The sequence below is a fragment of the Palaemon carinicauda genome, chromosome 1 (genome assembly GCF_036898095.1).
Source record: "Palaemon carinicauda isolate YSFRI2023 chromosome 1, ASM3689809v2, whole genome shotgun sequence".
NCBI lineage: Eukaryota > Metazoa > Arthropoda > Malacostraca > Decapoda > Palaemonidae > Palaemon > Palaemon carinicauda.
The window spans coordinates 208,702,727-208,722,352 of record NC_090725.1 but is presented as its reverse complement, the minus strand read 5'-3'; the positions used below and the strand labels follow the sequence as shown (position 1 = coordinate 208,722,352).

Here is a 19,626-nt window from a genome sequence, read left to right as displayed (position 1 = left end):
TGGGGAGCTTCTGCCTCTTTTCTTAGCTTTTTGCGCGATTTTCGATCATGGATGCTTCGGCTTCTGTCTCCTTGACTAAGTTGAGTACCCTCTTTTTTGTTTGTTGGAGAATTTTGTGGCTCCACTCCATATATCTTTTTATTTATATGCCTTTTTGCACTGTGGTCGCCATGAGGTCGGCGCCTTTACACCATGTTACCTAATCGCTCAGAGAAGCTTAGTTTTTTTAGTCTTATTATTGTTGGAATATGTTTTACATTATTATTTTACAGTGTGGTATGTTTATGGGTATCCCACCTCCCCTTTTTGGTGTTTCTTGGGTGTTTTTTTATCAGCATTGACTTAGGCTAGCTCACTACCCTAGCCGGTGGGCATGCCTGATAAATTTTCACATATGCACCATCTCCTTCTATCCTCCCATGCTGTTGACTTGTCACAGCGGGGAGCTGCAGTCTTGAAGGTCACTCTGGGAGTTGGATAGTATTTTCAGTTGTTCTAAGGTAACTGTTTTCACTTTCCACTTAGCCTATATACTGTATGTGCCGAGGCGGCACAGGTCTTGGGAACTTATTCCCTGTGTCTACTTATGTTTACCCATTGGAACGCTTTATCCCCTGTTCTAATGCTGACAGGCAGACCCCCTTGTATCGCCTTAACCATTCTTAGGCTTCCCTCTTAGTATTTAGTAGGCTATGCCTGGTTGTGAAGACTTGTCCTCTGTGCCCTATCACTGCAGACACCTTGGAACACTATTCCTGTTCTGATGTCACAGTTAGGGCCTCTGTCATGCCGCCTCACTAATTTCTGAGTCTCCCATCACCACTCCTTTTTCCCTTACCCTTGTGCCTGTTAGTGTGTCTACTTACTGTGAAACTTTGTGCCCATCCCTGTCTAGTCCCATGGCAGCTGAGGTACGCTTTGTCTCCATTCTTGAACAGGAAACCTTGTAGGCTATCTTTCTTGGCCCTAGGTAGGCGAGATTTTCTCCTTTCCTGGACTAACTCTCCCTGCCACCTTAGAGACCACCCTTGTGTGTTTTCTCTGCTCCTTCCCCTTCCTAGTTAGGCCATAACTTGACTGTAATAGGAACTATGTTCCTCTTACCTAGTCAACTTACCCTAGCTTTTGAGTTTTCCCTCACCAGCTAGGTAGGCTTGCCTAATCCTATCTAGGCATGGAGTTGGTACCCCTTGGGGTCCTCCTCTGCCACCTTGACAGTTGCCTGTTCTGTGTCTACAGCTTCCCTTCCTCTGCTATGTCCCTCTTGCTGTGGAGTCTTGACTCCCTTGCCTGGTTAGCCTATTTAGGCAGAAGTGTTGCCTTCTGTCTCTGCTTCCAGTCTTGTCAGCCTGAGTTCTTCTAGCACTGGCTGTGTGTTGGCCATAGTTCTTTCCCTCTCCCTCCTCAGTTGCAGCTTTAGACTAGTCATGGAACATTATTCCTGTTCTGATGTCACAGTTAGGCCCTCTGTCATGCCGCCTCACCAATTTCTGAGTCTCCCATCACCACTCCTTTTTCCCTTACCCTTGTGCCTGTTAGTGTGTCTACTTACTGTGGAACTTTGTGCCCATCCCTGTCTAGTCTCATGGCAGCTGAGGTACGCTTCGTCTCCATTCTTGAACAGGATACCTTGTTGGCTATCTTTATTGGCCCTAGTTAGACGAGATTTTCTCCTTTCCTGGACTAACTCCCTCTGCCACCTTAGAGACCACCCTTGTGTGTTTTCTCTGCTCCTTCCCCTTCCTAGTTAGGCCATAACTTGACTGTAATAGGAACTATGCTCCTCTTACCTAGTCATCTTACTCTAGCTTTTGAGTTTTCCCTCACCAGCTAGGTAGGTCGCCTAATCCTATCTATGCATGGAGTTGGTACCCCTTTGGGGTCCTCCTCTGCCACCTTGACAGTTGCCTGTTCTGTGTCTACAGCTTCCCTTCCTCTGCTATGTCCCTCTTGCTGTAGAGTCTTGACTTCCTTGCCTGGTTAGCCTATTTAGGCTGAAGTGTTGCATTCTATCTCTGCTTCCAGTCTTGTCAGCCTGAGTTCTTCTAGCACTGGCTGTGTGTTGGCCATAGTTCTTTCCCTCTCCCACCTCAGCTGCAGCTTTAGACTAGTCATTTGCTCTTTCCTATCCTCTCCCATATCTGAGGGACATTGTCCTCTGGAGTTGGTCGGTCAGATCCCGCCTGGTTGTCAGGACATCCTTTGAATTTCGAATTCTTAGAATCCTGGCCGTCTTGTAGGGCTCTCATTATCTTACGGGCTAAACACCCCCTTTTCATAAGTTAATAATAATGATCAGGTCTTGACAGGTTCCCTTTTTAGCTGCCTTTCATTCCTGTACTGCCCCTGAGTGTGGACCTTTCCATGTGGGATTGTTCACTCTCTTCCTGTCGACTTTACAAGGCCTCTGCTCCTTTGTGTCAACATGCCTGGGGTATTGACAGGCCAGTCTTTATTTTGGATACTAAAAGTAGTTGCCGCCTCAACCCAGCTGCTGCCGCCTCGGGGGCATCTGTTGCAGGTCTAGGCAGTATTATGAGTGAACTTGCCTTCTTAGATTGTTCCAATAGACCTAATCTTGAGGTTCTGGTGACCCTTTGACGTGAACCTTTCCTCCATAATCCTACTGCACTGTCAAATAATTTGTTTCATAAATCCCCCATTGATTTCTGAGCTATTTGGCATGTGTCTTTATTATTCGAAATCTTTGGCCATATTTAGGTGGTAGATTTATTTAGGTTAAGTTTCATCTAATAAACATAAAAATATGTTTACTTAATTTTAAGAAGATATAATTTTTAATGATAGGTTCATATTTAAAAAAAATTCTTTTTTAGATGTAGGAGGTTTCCAGAAGAGCTCTTAACAAGGTGCCCCTTATCTTTTTTCTCTGGAACTCAAGGACCTGCTCTTTCCCAAGGCTGAGGTGATCTATGTTTAATCAAGATTTAACGACGGTTCAACTCCTGCCAGTACCAGCAAAACATGCGGGTGATGAAGTTCGGGACACTCTGCAAGTCATGAACCTGTCTCCCGACAACACGTTGCCAACTTCTTCTGGGTCGTCAGAGAGGGGGAGGGTCCTGCCGACCACGGAAGCCCCTGAAGAGTATTTGGATGTATATCTGGTGAGTATAGTTCCAAATGCATCTTTAATTTATTCGCCAGCCCCAGCTTACACCTCCACCCAGTTGCCACATTAGACAAACATTCATTTCATGGTAACTCAGATCTTACGGTGTCCATGAAAGGTTTCATGGAAAACCTAACCCATCAAACATGAACGCTCTCAAGCAAGGATAGAAACTTTAAAAAAGGCACCTGCTTCTAAGGCTTCCCCAGCATCGAGCCTACCAGAAAGTGCAGTTAAGAACCTTTGGTGTTATGCTAAGCAAATGCCCGTAAGTGTAGGGTACCTCCACATCGGAGAGGGTTTGGGTTCCAAACCAGTCTCGGACTTGGAATTCTTGCCATCGATCGATAATTTTATTATCCTTACTGCTATGTAAGGCTTAACTCGTATGCGTCAATTAGGAATGATAGATCCCTAAGGAAACAATCATCCTAGACGATAACAAGGCTCAGTCTCTTTTGGTTAAGGAGCTGAAGATTGCCAAATTCACTAATACCCAACTTTCTGCTCTTGGCAGGAAGAAGCCTGCTTTGTCACCCCCAAGGATATTGTCTTTCCTTTTGCCTCTTAAAAGCTTAGAGGCTGTAAAGAAAGCAGTAGTGGAGGATAGACCATTCCCAGTGCTAGAGGAGTGCATACCTGTCTCCCTAGCCCTTCTTTTTGATTCGGATAGTTAGGAGGATGTCCATCAAAACTGTACTGATGGAAAACTAGATAAAGACAGCGGAGGAAAACAGTTTAATGAGAAACTGCCTAGATTTTGTGAATCCCTATTTAGTGAAGAATTTGAAGCCAAAAAGAGACTATCTTCCTCTTTATCCTTCCAATCTTATCTAGAGATGCTTATTGGAAACTATTCCAAAGCTGATCTCTTCCCTGTCTTGGCAAAGACTCGCCTACCCCTATTTCATAATGATCTCAATGCTTTCTTCCTAGCCAGGAGAACATGTAGAGAACACGTACTAGCCGCTGCTACGATCAGGCATGAACCTAGAAAACTGTTCGACTCCAATATCTGGGGGAAAGATCTCTTCCCCAAGAAATTGGTTAAGGAAGTCATAGACAAAGCAGCTTAGGAAAATAAGAGCCTTGTAGATAAGTAGGGTATGTCCTCTAAACAGAAATTTACCCCAAGTGAAGGACCTCAACCCAAGGGCAAGAAGCCCAGATGACACTTTAAGGGAAGGAAATCCTTTCCTGTTGTGACACCTTCAGTTGCCACAATTCCTTAGACTGTATACACAGTTCCCCAGCAGCAAGCATCACAGTCTCCATACTTCAACCTAATGTACGAGAGCCTCCACCACGTTCCACCCTGCCAGGGCTCAAAAGAGGGGCACCAGTAGCAGGGGAAGGTCTGGAAAAGGCAGGCAATCTAGAGGCCGAGAAAATAGAGGCAAGGTGGTTAAGGACGCTGGTCCTTCACACCAACAATGAGGAGCTCTCGGTAGGGGGACAATTTCACCTATCCAGGGATCGATGGGAGTTCGATCCCTGGGCTTGCAGCATAGTCTCAAACAGACTAGGCTGAAAATGGAGACAGAAACCTCCCTAGTTCAAGAGGTTCTTCCAACCCAACAACCTCAATTTTGAAAGATTATGCACAGGATCCTCTCTGGTATGGAGTCATCCATTGCACAAAATCCCTGAACTTTCAGGGGCAGCTATTCTGCATGCCCAAGAAAGATTTGAACACTCTTCGAACTATCCAGGACTTGTCCCGATTAAACATATTCTTTCTGAATGGTAAGTTCCAAATGCTGACTATCTCGCAAATATGAACCTTACTATCCCTATGGTCCTACACAGTCTCCATAGATCTTACAAACACCTATTGACATCTTCCTATAGGTTGCTGCTTTTCCCCCACCTTGGTTTCAGACTGCCAAGAAAGGCCTACGTATTCAGAGCAATGTCCTTTGGGCTCAATATAGCTCCATAGAATTTCACAACAATTACGGAACAAAGGCTTCCAGGTGATGGTATACCTGGGCGACTGGGTGATCTAGGCTGTAACGAAGTCAGAGTGTCTACAGACAAGTCGAAAAGTCTTGAAATTCCTACAGTCTCTAGGCTTTCACATCTACTTCAAAAAGTCTGGGCTGTCTCCAGCTCAAGAATTCCAGTGGCTAGGGATTCACAAGAGTGTAAAGTCAAACACCCTCTCTGTACTGCAAGGCAAGAGAAAGGAAATATCAAACTTTGTCGGGTGTCTTCTTAGTTCAAAAGTACTCACCAGGCAGCAAACGTAAAGAGTCTTGGGTTCACTGCAGTTCACTGCCGTGACCAACTCAATCATGAAAGCGAGACTCAAAAATGCCAACAGAATCCGGAGAAGAAAGGCATCGTATACTCGGAGTGATCTTCGCCACAAAACCCCAGTCTTACTACAAAAGCAGGTCAATCCGTGGTGCACTGCCAGGAGTTTATCATCACACATCCCTCTGCAGCACCCTCCTCCTTCTGCGACTATTCACATGGACACCTCGGAACAAAGTTGGGAGGGGACACTTCTCTTCCAAGAAAGTACAGGGTCGGTGGTAAATCGCTTTTCAGAAATTTCTCATCAATATTCTGGAAGCTATGGCAGTGTTTCTGACTCTGAAGAGAATAAATCCAAAGATGAAATCACACCAACTTAGTCATCGACAACGGGACGATAGTCCACCGTGTCAACAGACAGGGCTCCTGGTCTCCTCAGATCAATCATGTGATCCTAGCCATCCTCACTTTAGCAAACTGAAGGAACCGGCCTATCTCAGCAGTTCACCTCAAAGGGGTTTGCAATGTGACGACGGACGCACTGTCGAGATCCAAGTCTCTGGAAACAGGATGGTCTCTGGATGCAATATCATTCTGTTTCATACTAGATCAAGTCCAAGGACTGCAAATCGATCTCTTTGCGACAAGCTTCAACAAGACACTTCCCTGATATGCAGCACCAAACTTGGATCCAGAAGTGATAGGGACGGATGCGATGTCTCTGGATTGAAATTTTATTATTATTATTATCATTATTATTATGATTATCATTATTATTATTATTATTATTATTATTATTATTATTACTATTATCATTATTATTATTATCATTTGTATTATTATTAATACAAGCTAAGCTAAAAACCTAATTGGAAAAGCTGGATGCTATAAGCCCAAGGACTGCATCAGGGAAAAATAACCCAGTGAGGAAAGGAAACAAGGAAATAAACAAACTAAAAGAGAGGTAATGAACCAAAATAAAATATTTTAAGTACAGCAACAGCATTAAATTGGATATTTCATATATAAACTATAAGATCTTAAAAAAACAAGAGGAAGAGAAACAAAATAGAATAGTACGCCAGAGTATACCCTAAAGCAGGGAAGAAGAGAGACTTGGTGGAACGGTAAGTGAATATTTTACATTGCAATGTGAAGCAAAACTATTTTTTTACCGTCTGTTTACGTGTCTACATATCTTAGATTCATGGCAGAGGCTTAGATGTACATGTAGTCTGATTGATTTACATGTAGCCTGGTTAATTTACATGTAGTCTGGTTGGATGACTAGAAGTTTATAGTTATATCTTAGAGGTATCAATAGAGTTCTGACATACAGAGCAAATATCCTGAGAGATATCGTGTATAAATCAGGTAAATCAGGGACGTGTTAATAACAAGCCATGGCTATCCTTCCCCGAATAGAGTTAACCTTGTCTCGAAAGATAAGGTAGAGGGAAGGATAAGTGGGCAAGTGAGTCGTTACAACTCCCGATCTCAATGTGCTACAACTAACACGTTTCCTGCTGAACCATACCAGGAGCAGCCATCGCATGACACGAGGTCCCACACTGAGAATTGGGAGGGAATGGCAAAGTAATAGGAGGGCCACCCAGACAACATGGCTATCTCACCCAAAAATAGATTTTTCCTATGTCAAAATCCGTTTTTGGGGCTCGAGCCATGTGGTCCTGATGGAAGTGTACCAGAGAATTATCATTCTCAGTTGTGGCCAAGAGATTCTTAACCCTTTACACCCCATAGACATAATCGTACTTCCTGTAGCATTGGTAACTATGGTACCAAGCAATGGTGCAAGCGATATGTTTGTATAAAGTAGGCGCAATGGAAGTCAACGTCACAGTCCCACTCACTGTGGAGAAGATCTTTGTCTCCAGAAGATGAAAAGACCGAAGTCTATAAAAGGAGGTTTAAAAATTGAGGTACACTACTTTTATTTTGTACAGTAAGTCCAATGAAAGGAAACACAAAAAAGAACAGAAGTGAACCCTCGCTACTTCGCGGTTCGACCATCGCGGATTCACCACTTCGCGGGTTTTTTTCATAACCCATATATATATATACATATCGCGGATTTTCCGGAAATTTCGAAAATACCGCGATATCTGAAGACCCCAAATACGATATTTCGTTACCTGTAATTCCATTAATACTGTAATTAGTAATATCTGCTCTTACTGATTGTTCATTGCATTACATATGACATATAATTCAACACAGAAAGAAATAAAACACGAAAAGAGAATGTGATCATACGATAATTCAGTACTGTATACAGTACGTAGTAAAATTAAATCGAACATGAAACGCAAATCAGATGCAGTCATACCATATTAGAATGGTGTAAGGCTGCTGATGGCTACTACTGTACTACAAATGTAATGGATGTGCTTCTTTTCCATGAATCTTTTGTATGTATACGTACGTAGTACTGCATCCAATAATATTCTTTGTTGCAAAAATCACATCTCGAATAAGCGTACGAGAGAGAGAGAGAGAGAGAGAGAGAGAGAGAGAGAGAGAGAGAGAGAGAGAGAGAGAGAGAGAGACACACACATCCTACAACAAAAGCGTAATATAGCGTACGTAAAGCTGTATTATTATTATTGTTATTATTATTATTATTGTTGTTGTTGTTATTAAAATTATTATTGTTATTATTATTATCATTATTATTATTATTATTATTATTATTATTATTATTACAGTATCATTATTTATTATTATTATTATTATTATTACTGTACAGTATACGCGGGGTATCTTGTACTTTGAATTGGTAACCTACGTAGCATATAAGACGGGTTGTGATTGGTTCAAGCGCTGATAGATGACGAATCAGAACTCAAGTTTTGTTATCTAGCCTGTGATTGGTGTTTTGCCCGCATCTCCAACCCGCAGCATCTAGGTTTTCGCGGTCACTTTGTCTCCCGCCGTATCGCTGTGTAGATGTTGTTAAGTTATTGTGGACTTTAATCTGTGCTGTGCGTGACTGTTTTAAGTTGAACTTTTTGTTGAACTTTCTGTTAAACCCTACTGTACAATGCCTCCCAAGCGTTCTGCTTCTACTAAGGCTGGTAGTGAGCCTAAACGCCACCGAAGGATGATGACGATTGCTGAGAAGGTGACGCTTCTCGATATGTTAAAAGACGGTAGAAGTTACGCGGCCGCAGACCTCGAAGACCTGACGAAATCGGCCAGTGAAGAAGACATTGAAACACAGGAAGAGATCCAAGAAATTGTCGAAGAAACGGGCTTAACAATAGAATGGCTTGCCAAGCTCTGCAAGCTTGCGAAGGAGGTGAAAGAAATGTTGCAAGAGTGGGACGAGGATATGGTTCGTTCTATGCAATTCTTCAACAAGATCGATGAACACATGACTCCCTACAGGATGCTCTTAGAGCGAAAAAAGAAGCAGCGGCAGCAACTTCCGATCACAATGCCCTCGGAAGAAATTGAAGAAGTGTCCCAGGAAGAAGTTGAAGAGGTGTCCCAGGAAAAGACACCTCCGTCTGAAGAGACGTAAAATACTATCATTGGCTGCACAGTAGAAGACATCATCAGCTTCATCATCATCATTTCTACTGTGCAGCAAATTCATCGCCATCATCACTCAAGTTTTTCTTGAACTTCTTTCGTGGTGAGTACAGTAACAATCTTTATTTTTTACTTTAATATTCTAACATTTTAATATTTGTGCCTGTTTTAGTTTAGTACTGTATGCATTAAGTTAAAGGGAAGGTTTTAAAAGTCTGAAGAGTATACATGTTGTAACCTATCATATTTTTTTTTTTTTTAAATTTACATTTACGTACGTAAAACAATCTCTCTCTCTCTCTCTCTCTCTCCCTCTCTCTCTCTCTCTCTCTCTCTCTCTCTGTAAATTGCTTTCCTGCTTTGCTACGTACAGTATGTACTGTATGATTTTATATAGATACGGTAAATAATATTTGTAATAACATATTTTCTAAAAGCTTTTACTGTAAATATCATTATTTATCACTTTCATCATACGTGTTAAATGCCTTCTTTGTTTACTGAGCGTGGTTGTTTACTGAGCGTACTTTATGACGCCGTCGTTTCAGGCGGCATCATAAAGAAAAACATTTCATTTGGAAGTCCTAAGAAAAATTAAGTAAAACATTGGTAATAACAAAATCAACATACTGTATAATCAATATAATCGATGCAAAAACTAACCTATACACAGATGTGTACGGTACACTAAATGCATTTGTTTCTTCATTATGATCAGAGAAACGTAAACAAAACATTGGTTGCCATTTTTTATCATGCTTTTTGGCGTGTTTAGGAAACGCATGATATAAAATCGCCTTTAATATTTGTGCCTGTTTTAGTTTAGGGTACTGTAGTACATGCATTAAGTGTTCTGTACATTAAAGGGTAGTTTGTTAACAGTACTACGTACAAGGGAAGGTTTTAAAAGTCTGAATATACATGTTAAATAAATAGGTAAATATGGTGTCAATACTTCGCGGATTTTCACCTATCGCGGTCGGGTCTGGAACCTATCTACCGCGATAAACGAGGGTTCACTGTAGTCTTTTATTGTTTTCAAAAGATGTATAAATTTTACAATAAACAATTGTAACATTATATGCAGTTGATATATACAGAAAACCAGAGTTTTCTGACCCCAAAATTATGTAACAGAGTAGTAAAATAGTAACACTCATGACATAAAGGGAAAAATATCACCTTTGACCCTTTATAATATTAAATAGTAACTTGAAAAGAAGAATATGAGTCCCCTTGCACTATGCAGATTGAGAAATCCCAACTATACAGTCTATAAGAGTCCATATACAACACTTAAGAAACTGGTTTAATCATACTACCAGCGCCCACTACAAAGTGTTTAATCTCTTCCAACTGTCGTAAGTAATGTTTTGAAGGACACTCTTGAAGATTTCCAGCCTGTGTAAGCCTGTAAGCCTGCAAAGGACATAGATTGGAAAAAAATTACGGAAGAGGCAACTTTCTTGGGGTCATGACCTGATGGTATACTATCAGGATCAGTCCTTCTGATGAAATAGGCGAGATTGGACCTTAGATATTTCAGAGGAAGATTAAATCCTGTCGTCTCCCCTTTAAAAAGGTTGACTGCCTTTAAAGGCCTGACTCTTTAACAGATAGTCCTTAAGGCCATCCACGGGGCATAGAGAAGGGTTCTCCTGAAGTAGGACAATCTTCCAAGGCCCACAACCTTTTGCGGGAAGTTCGTTTTTTGCCAAGAATGCAGGATCATGGTAAAGATCCACCTCCCCTGATTCCAAGAATTCAATGTGGCCACCATCCCTTAAAAGGGCCACAATCTTGCTGACTTTAGCACCAGAAGACATAGCAAGCAAAAAGATAGACTTTTGAGTAACATCCCTCAGAGAGGTAGAGGCGTTATCTCCAAAGTGCAGGACTTTATCCAACGACCATGAAATAGCCTTGGGAGGAACATTAGGTTTCAGTTTAGCCCAAGCCTTTGGGATCTTACTGAACAGCTCGCTATTGAGTTCAATATCAAAAGTATAAGCAATTGGCTTAGTGCCGACTTACATGAGGCAATAGTTGTAGAGGCCAGACCTTGATCATGCAATGAGATAAAGAAAGAAATACAGAAGATCATAGAAATAGAAAAGGGCTGATGACTTTTTATGAATACAACCCATTTTTTCGAGGAAGACAAATATTTTCGTTTCGTGGTGTTGGACTTGTACTCTTCTATGAAGTCAATTCTCTCCTCTGCAACTCCAAACTTTCTTTGAGCCGCGAGGGCGAGAAAATCGTAAGCTGAAGGGTTTTCACTATCCAATAGGAAGCGATGACAGTGTTTTGTTGAACATCCTGGGACAGCACTGGAGATGGTAGAGGGACCTGAAGAGGTTTGAGTTTCAGAATAAGAGGAAACAAATTGGTCTTGAGACATTTGGGAGCCACTAGAGATGCTGTTCCCTTGAAAGTCCGTAGTTTGTTCTGGACTATCATTAGGAGGTTGAATGGTGGAAATATGTAGATGTGAAACCACTGGTTCCAACCCAGAGACATCGCATCCATTCCTGTCGTTTTCGGATCTAAGTTTGGTACTATATATCGGGGAAGCTTCTTATTGAAGCTCCTTGCAAAGAGATCGATTTGCAGTTCTGGGACTTGCTGTAGAATGAAACAGAATGATTTTGCATATAGAGACCATTCTGTTTTCAGAGGTTTGGATCTTGATAGGGCGCCTGCCGTCACACTGCAAACCCCTTTGAGGTGAACTGCTGAGAGATGCCAATTCCTCTGCTTTGCTAAAGTGAGGATAGCTAAGATCACATGGTTGATCTGAAGAGATCTGGAGCCCTGTCTGTTGCCACAGTGGACTATCGTCATGTTGTCGATGACTAACTTGATGTGTGATTTCGGCTTTGGGTTCAGTCTTATCAGAGTCAGAAACACTGCTATAGCTTCCAGAATATTGATGTGAAATTACTGAAATGTGGTTGACCACTGACACTGTATTTTCTTGGAAGGGGAGTGCCCCCCCCCTACCTCGTTCCGAGGTGTCTGTGTGAATAGTCATGGAAGGAAGAGGATACTGCAGAGGGATGTGTTGATAAACTCTTGGAAGTGGACCATGGCTTGAGCTGCTTTCTTCTCCACACTCTGTTGGCACCTTTGAATCTTGCTTTTGAGACTGAATCACGTCAGCAAACCTGACTCTCTCATGCTGCCACCTGGTGAGTACTCATGAACGAAGTAAGCACCTGACAGAGTTTGTGATTTCCTTTCTCTTGCCTTGTGGTAGAGAGAGGGTGTGCGACTTTAGTTTTCAGTGAAGTCCTAGCCACTGGAATTTTTGAGCCGGAGATAGCCTATACTTTTCGAGGCTGATTTGAAAGCCCAGAGATTGTAGGAATTTCATGACTTCATGGGCTGTCAGAAGACATTCTGCCTTGTTGCAGCCCAGACTATCCACTCTTCCAGGTACACCATCACCTGGAGGCCTCTCTTCCAAAATTGTTGGACGATGACTCAACTAGCTTCATGAAAATCTTTGGAGCTATATTGAGCCCGAAGGGCATAGCTCTGAATATGTAAGCCTTTCTTCCCAGTCAGAAACCAAAGTAGGGGAAGAAGTGCCAACCTATCGGAAGATGCCAATAGGTGTCTGTGAGATCTATGGAGATGCTGTAGGGCCCCTGGGGTGGTAGGGTCCATATTTGCAAGATAGTCAGCATCTGGAACTTGTCGTTCAAAATTAATTTGTTTAGTGGGGACAAGTCCAGAATAGTTCGAAGTGTTCGAATCTTTCTTGGGCATGTAGAATAACCGCCCTTGAAATTTCATTGTGGTGCAACGGATGACCCCCTTCCGGAGAGGATCCTATTTATAATCCACCAATAATGGGGTTGTGGGTTGAAAGAACCTCTTAAACTGAGGTGGTTTCAGTCTCCATTTCAAGCCTAGTCCTTTCAAGACTATGCTCTAAGCCCAGGGATCAAAATCCCATCGATACTGAACATGTGAAGTCGTCCCCTTACCGGAAGCTCCTCATTGTTGGTGTGAAGGGCCTGCGTCATTAACTGCCTTGTCTCTACTTCCTCGGCCTCTACATTGACTGCCTTTTCCAGACCTTCACTTGCTACTGGCACCTTTCTTTTGAGCTTTGGTAGGGTGGAGCGTGGTGGCGGCTCTCTCATACACCTGGTTGAAGGCTGGAGACTGTGATGCATACTGCTGGGGAACTATGTATAGTCTGAGGGATGGCGACAACTGTGGTTCTTGCGACAGGAAAGTATTTCCTCCCCTTAAGGTGTCATCTGGGCTTCTTGCCCTTGGGTTGAGGTCCTTCACTGAGGGTAAATTTCCGTTTAGAGGACATACCCCACTTGTCTACAAGGCTCTTATTCTCCTGAGCCCCTTTGTCCATGACTTCCTTAACCAATTTCTTGGGGAAGAGGTCATTCCCCGAGATATTGGAATCGATCATGTTTCTAGGCTCATGCCTGGTCGTAGCAGTGGTGAGGACATGTTCTCTGCATGCTCTCCCGGCTAGAAAGAAAGCATGGTGATCTCTATGAAACATGGTTAGGTGAGCCTTCGCCAAGACAGGGAAGAGATCAGATTTGGAATAGTTTTCAATAAGCAACACTAGATAAGATTGGAAGGATAAAGAGGCAGATAGTCTCTGTTTAGCTTCCAATTCTTCCCTTAAAAGGGATTCAGGAATTCTAGTCAGTTTCTCATTAAACTGTTTGCCTTCGATGACATTATCTAGTTTTATAACAGTAAAGGTATGTTGGACAACCTCCCAAATGTCTGAATCATAAGGAAGGGCTAGGGAGACAGGTTTGCACTCCTCTAGCACTGGGAATGGTCTACCCTCCACTACTGCTTTCTTTATAGCCTCTAAGCTTTTAGAGGCGAAAGGGAAGACAGTATTATTGGGGGTTACGAAAGTGGCCTGCTTCCTGCCAAAAGCAGAAAATTGGGCCTTGCTATGGTTCAGGATGATCGTTTCCTAAGGGATCGTATCATCCCTAATGGACGCTTCCGAGTTAAGCCTTACATAGCAGTAAGGATAACAATCGATTGATGGGAAGAATTCTAAGTCCAAGACTGGCTTGGAACCCAAACCTTCTCCGATGTGGAGGTACCCTTCATTTAAGGCCATATGCTCGGCATAACACCAAGGGTTCTTAATTGTACATTCTGGTAGGCTTGAAGCTGGGGGAGCCTTAGAAGCGGTTACCTTTTGTAAAGCTTCTATCCTTACCATGAGGTCTGCTTGGGAACGTTTATGTTTGGCTGTTAGGTTTTCTATGAAAGCTTTCATGGACCACCTAAATTCCATTTGACTAAGAAACGAAGGTTTTCTATTGTAGGAACAGGTGTAGAGGTAGAAGCTGGGGCCTGAGCAGCAGGGATTGGGGAACAAACTAAAGAAGCACTGGGAATTGTACTCAACCGAGGTACATCTAATGACTCCTCAGAGGCTTCCGTGGTCAGCAGGATCCTCTCCCTCTCTGATGACACAGAAGAAGCTGTTGACATGTTGTCAGTGTCCAGGCTCATGACTTGCAGAGCATCCCGAACTTCATCATCCGGTGGGAGTTGAACCGTCGGTAAATGGTGACCAAAAACAGCGAACTCTTCTGGAAGCCTCTAACCTAATGACGGAGCGTCTTCCAGCTCTGATCTTGCACATCCAGGGAGACGTTAGTGGCATGGAACCCGGTGTGAAGGAGGTCTTTGCAAACCTGGCAGTTAGTAGGTTCCCAGATTGTAACCAACCCCTTGGAAACATGACAGTCCCCATGTTTCCTACAGGTCTTGTGGCCACAGGGCTACTTGACCCGCCGGGTACAGGTGACTGTTGTACACTCCATTTCACCAGCAACCAGTAAAGAAGAAAAAAATTTCAATGAGTATACATCATTCAAAATATTTCTTCTTAAGATTAATCCTACTTAAGAAATTTTATACATAAAGTAATGCTTAACATTAATCCTAACATAATTAGACCTACCAGCTAGAATAAGGCTTAGATTATAAGATAATAAGACTCATTCTAAACAGCTCATTGGAAATTTATGAAACAAACTATCAGTGACAGTGTGGTAGGAATATGGAGGAAAGATTCACATCAAAGAAATACCAGGACCTCCAGCATTGATCTATTGGACAACCTAAGAGGGCAAGTTCACTTATCATACTACCTAAGCCAGCAACAACTGCCCCCGAAGCAGCATTTGCTGGGTTAAGGCGACAACCATTTCTAGCAGCTAAGATAAAAACTAACCTTTCCACACCCCAGACATGTCGACACAAAGCGGCAGAGGCATTGTCAAGTCGACAGGATGAGAGTGAAAAATTCAATAGGGAAAGGTCCACACTCAGGGGGAGAGGTACAGGAATGAAAGGCAGGTAATATGGGAGCCTGCCAAAACCTGATCATTATCATTTAATTATGAAAAAGGGGGGTTTAGCCCGTAAGATAATGAGAGCCGTACAGGACGGCCAGAACACTAAGAATTGGAAATTCAAAGTGTGTCCTGACAACCAGGCAGGATCCAACCGACCAGCTTCAGAGCACAATGTTCCTAAGATATGGAAGAGGATAGGAAAGAGCAGATTACCAGTCTAAGGCTACAGCTGAGGCGGCAGAGGGAATGTCCCATAGCCAACACACACCCAAAGCTCGAAGGACTCAAGCAAATAAGACCATAAGCAGAGACAGAAGACGACACTTCTGCCAAGATAGGCTAACCAGGCACGGGAGTCAAGACTCCGCAGCAAGAGGAACATAGCACAGGATGGAAAGCTGCAGACACAGAACAGGCAACTGCCATGGCGGCAGAGGAGAACCCAAAGGGGTACCAACTCATTAGGGCATAGGGAGGACTGTGCCGAGAAGCCTAGCCTACCTAGCGGGTGAGGGTAAAACTCAAAAGCTAGGGTAAGATGACTAGACAAGAGGAACTGTAGTTACCTGCAGTCAGGTTATTTAGTCTTGGGAAGGAAAAAATCTCGCCCACCTAGGGCCAGGATAGATAGCCTACAAGCTATCCTGTCCAAGGATGGCGAAGAAGAGTACTTCAGACGCCATGGGACTAGACAGGGATGGGAACAAAGTTCCACAGCAGGTAGACTCACAAGCAGCCACTATGAGAAGGGAAAGGGCTGGTGATGGGAGACTCAGAAATTGGTAAGGCGGCATGACAGGAAGGCCTAACTCCCACAGTAGAACAGGAATAGTGTTCTAAGGGGTCTGCAGTGATAGGGTGCAGAGGACAAATTCTCACAACCAACCATAGCCCACCAAAAACTAAGAGGCAAGCCTAAGAATGGGAAAGGTGGCACAAGGGGGCCTACCTGTCAACATTAGAAGAGGGGGTAATGCATTCCAATGGGTAAATAAGAAGTAGCCATAGGGAACAAGTTCCTAAAACCTACGTTACCTCGCCAAACATATAGGCTGAGTGGGAAGTGAAAAGAGTCCCCCTAGGACAACTGTAAAACACTATCCAACTCCCAGAGGGACCTTCAGGACCGCTGCTCCCTACTGAGACGATTCGACAACATGGGAGGATGGGCAGCCTCACAAAACCAGTAAGGTTAAGTGAAAGAAGGGGATGGTGCACAAGAGAAAATTTACTAGGCATGGCTGCCAGCCTGGGCGGAGCTAGCCTTAGTCAATGCTGATAAAAAAAAACACAAGAAACACCATAAAAAGGGATTGGGATACCCATAATCATACCACACTGAAAAAGAATAATGTAAAATATATTCCTACAATAATAAGTCTAAATAACTAAGCATTTCTGAGCGATTTGGAAACATGATGCAATAGCGCCAACTGTATCCCAGCCACAGAACAATAAATGCTTTAGCTTTAAAACTATGGGAAAAGATAGAATTTTAAGATTAATAAGTATAGTTTTAAGATACAGCCTTAAAAAGCTTTTCTTTGTATTTTCACAAAGACAAAATTAATAATTCATGATTATTATGAATTTTATATTACTTTTTGGGTATAAATACACCAAAAAAATTTTATTCATGATATTTCAATTAAAAATGAAGATCCCTTTGCCCAATATCTTGCTTCTTTACTCTCCCGGTCCCCCCATGTTTTTTCCTATTCTCTCTTTCTCCTTCACTAACTCCACTTATAATCTTGATAACAAGTGAATATTACCGTGAATTTTCTTCTTCTGTATGTTAGCAAGATGTATTAATTGTCTTTTCCTCTTTAGCATGATGAAATTCTTGGCGAAACAGAGAAAAACAGACATAAAAGCAAGTGGAAGTCAGAGGTCAAACTAAATCCAGACTAGAATGCCAAATACCTCAAAAGCTCTGTTAAAATTCACTTTATGATGTAATGAGCACAAACATACCATACAAGTAGCCATAAGCAAAAACATAAAACTGCATGTAATCAAAATTAACAATGATTTTTCACTATTCTTCAATTATTTTGGGTTGCAAAAAACTGTACAATGAAAAATATTCATCTATCTTCTGTAAAAGAAAAAAATACCAGGAATCTTGAGTCATAGCATCATAAGCTCTGCTTTCACTAGTGAAGGACATACACTGGTAAAAGATTAGTGCCTTGCATAAGAGACTACCTGCTGCAAACACCAGGGCAGTAGAGTTAGCCTACTAAATTAAAAAATTGGCTCAAATCATTACAAAGATAATGATAAAGTTCATGCTAAATTTGGTATAAAGCTTCATTTCAACTACTCTCGGGCAAAATATCATCATGAATAAAAGCTACTTAACCTATCTCTCAATATGAGAGATGTCTGTGTGATTGCAAAATAGAAATTAATAGCTATACCAAGGAACCACAAGAAGAGGTATTCCTGACTCTCGAGATGTTCTTGGCTCACATGGCCCTGAACAATAGGTCAATAGCTTCCTACCCTACTAAGTGAATTTTTTCTGAGTCACATTGGTGCTCTTTTTATATCTACTCCTTGTATGAAGACAGTTTGAACCCTCCCATGATATAATTGGCTTTATCAAGTTTTCTCATGAAAGTAATGAAGAAGCAGTCCATCCAGTGTAAGAGGAGCTGTTGAACTTGGTGTGCAATTTCCTTGACCTCCAGTAACCACAATGTTTGAAGAAGGATTAGTGAGGCTTTAGCTGTGAAGTCAAGGTAGGACAACATTGTGCTTGACCCAACCAGCAGATAGTTTGGCATTTCAATTGATACTGCTACATCAACATATTTCAGGATATCAGGCATCTCGTTTATAGTATGCGATGAGAATGGGAAAAGAGCAGTCAAAAGGAGTGAACAGAGATATAATGGAATGATGACTGGCAAGAAGTCTAGTTGATCATATCCTCAACTAGACAAGACATTAACCTACATAACATGGAGATAATTCCTCATACATCTGCCAAAATAAATTGAAAACTTTATTTGAAACATTTATAATATTGATGGATATTTAGAATTGAGCTTAAAGAAAATAAGGGTTAGTATGTACAAAAAAAAAAGTTACAAAATAGTGAAAGTCTAAGAGATAAACCTTACCATGACATTGTAACCAGATTTCCAAACCACTGATGTGCCAGTTCATGAGCTATGACAACTGCTACTCTTTGTTGTGCTTGTGATGAGGTATGAACTGGATCATACATAAGAGCAGTTTCTCGATAAGTAATCAAACCCCAGTTTTCCATAGCACCAGCTCCAAAATCAGGTATTGCAATCAAATCTGCCAAGAAGATCTTATTTACTACAACTACAAACCTACCACCAAAATTTACAGTACACTTCAATCATCATTATCTCTTACTAAACAAGGGACCAGGAACCTTAAAATATACTTAAATTTTCTAAATGAAATTTTTCAATTAAAAACAATTACTTTTACATAGACTTTCATAAACCTGCCCAAAGCTTCATATACTCCACAAGAATTTAATTTTAACAATACTTTTTTTTCCATACTCACCTGATATTCATTTTCCCTTGTCCTCAAAAGCTGACTAAGTTAATGTAACCCCTCCCCAAAAACAAAAATTTCCCATCATTTCAATTTGCTATGTCTCGCCCACCAATGTGACATTTGGCGACTAATATCAACAAACATGGTGTAGCTAGCAATCACCTACCTCTTCAGTCTCTAAGTCAAAACTAATATCCTATGCTCTTGACAGCATTAGTTATTGTGGAAGAGGTAGTGCATGCATATGAACATAGGTAAGTATAGAAATAAATTCTATAATTCAAATTCCTCTTATTTCTATGAATCTCCCTTGATGTCCATATTGCTGATTCCTTAAGTGATGTAGGTGGGTCATGAAGGAAAGAGGCCTCAAAATGTATATCCTTAAAATGATACATTATTTTTCACATGAAGACTCGCCTGTCAAGCTAGTACTTCGGTACCAAACCGTTGCAACTAATATCATTACTTGACTCCTCAGATGGTGTTTCTAAACCCCTATCAAAACCTACTACTTATCGATATACTTCATCCAATACTGGTTGTCCAATAGGAAAAGTATAAACATAATACTTATGAAATTCACCTCTTAATAAAATGGAAAAATAAAACTTTAATTAAATCATATCAAAAGCAGCTATTTACTGACAAAGAATCTTAATAAGAGAACCAGGATTCTTTATGATAATGCTTAGGAATACCAATTAGGTATTCCACTGAGATGATGCTAAAACTCTT

General features: G+C 41.6%; 1 protein-coding gene across 3 annotated transcripts in view; it reads right to left on the bottom strand.

Moving 5' to 3' along the window:
- LOC137653700 (endoplasmic reticulum aminopeptidase 1-like) overlaps positions 1–19,626 on the bottom strand; it is a 512,338-nt gene that overhangs the window by 199,125 nt on the left and 293,587 nt on the right. For all 3 annotated transcript variants that reach the window (XM_068387282.1, XM_068387289.1, XM_068387299.1), the window contains one exon: positions 18,471–18,654. In XM_068387282.1, the coding sequence (XP_068243383.1) occupies positions 18,471–18,654 (184 nt within the window). The remainder of the gene's footprint in view (positions 1–18,470; positions 18,655–19,626) is intronic.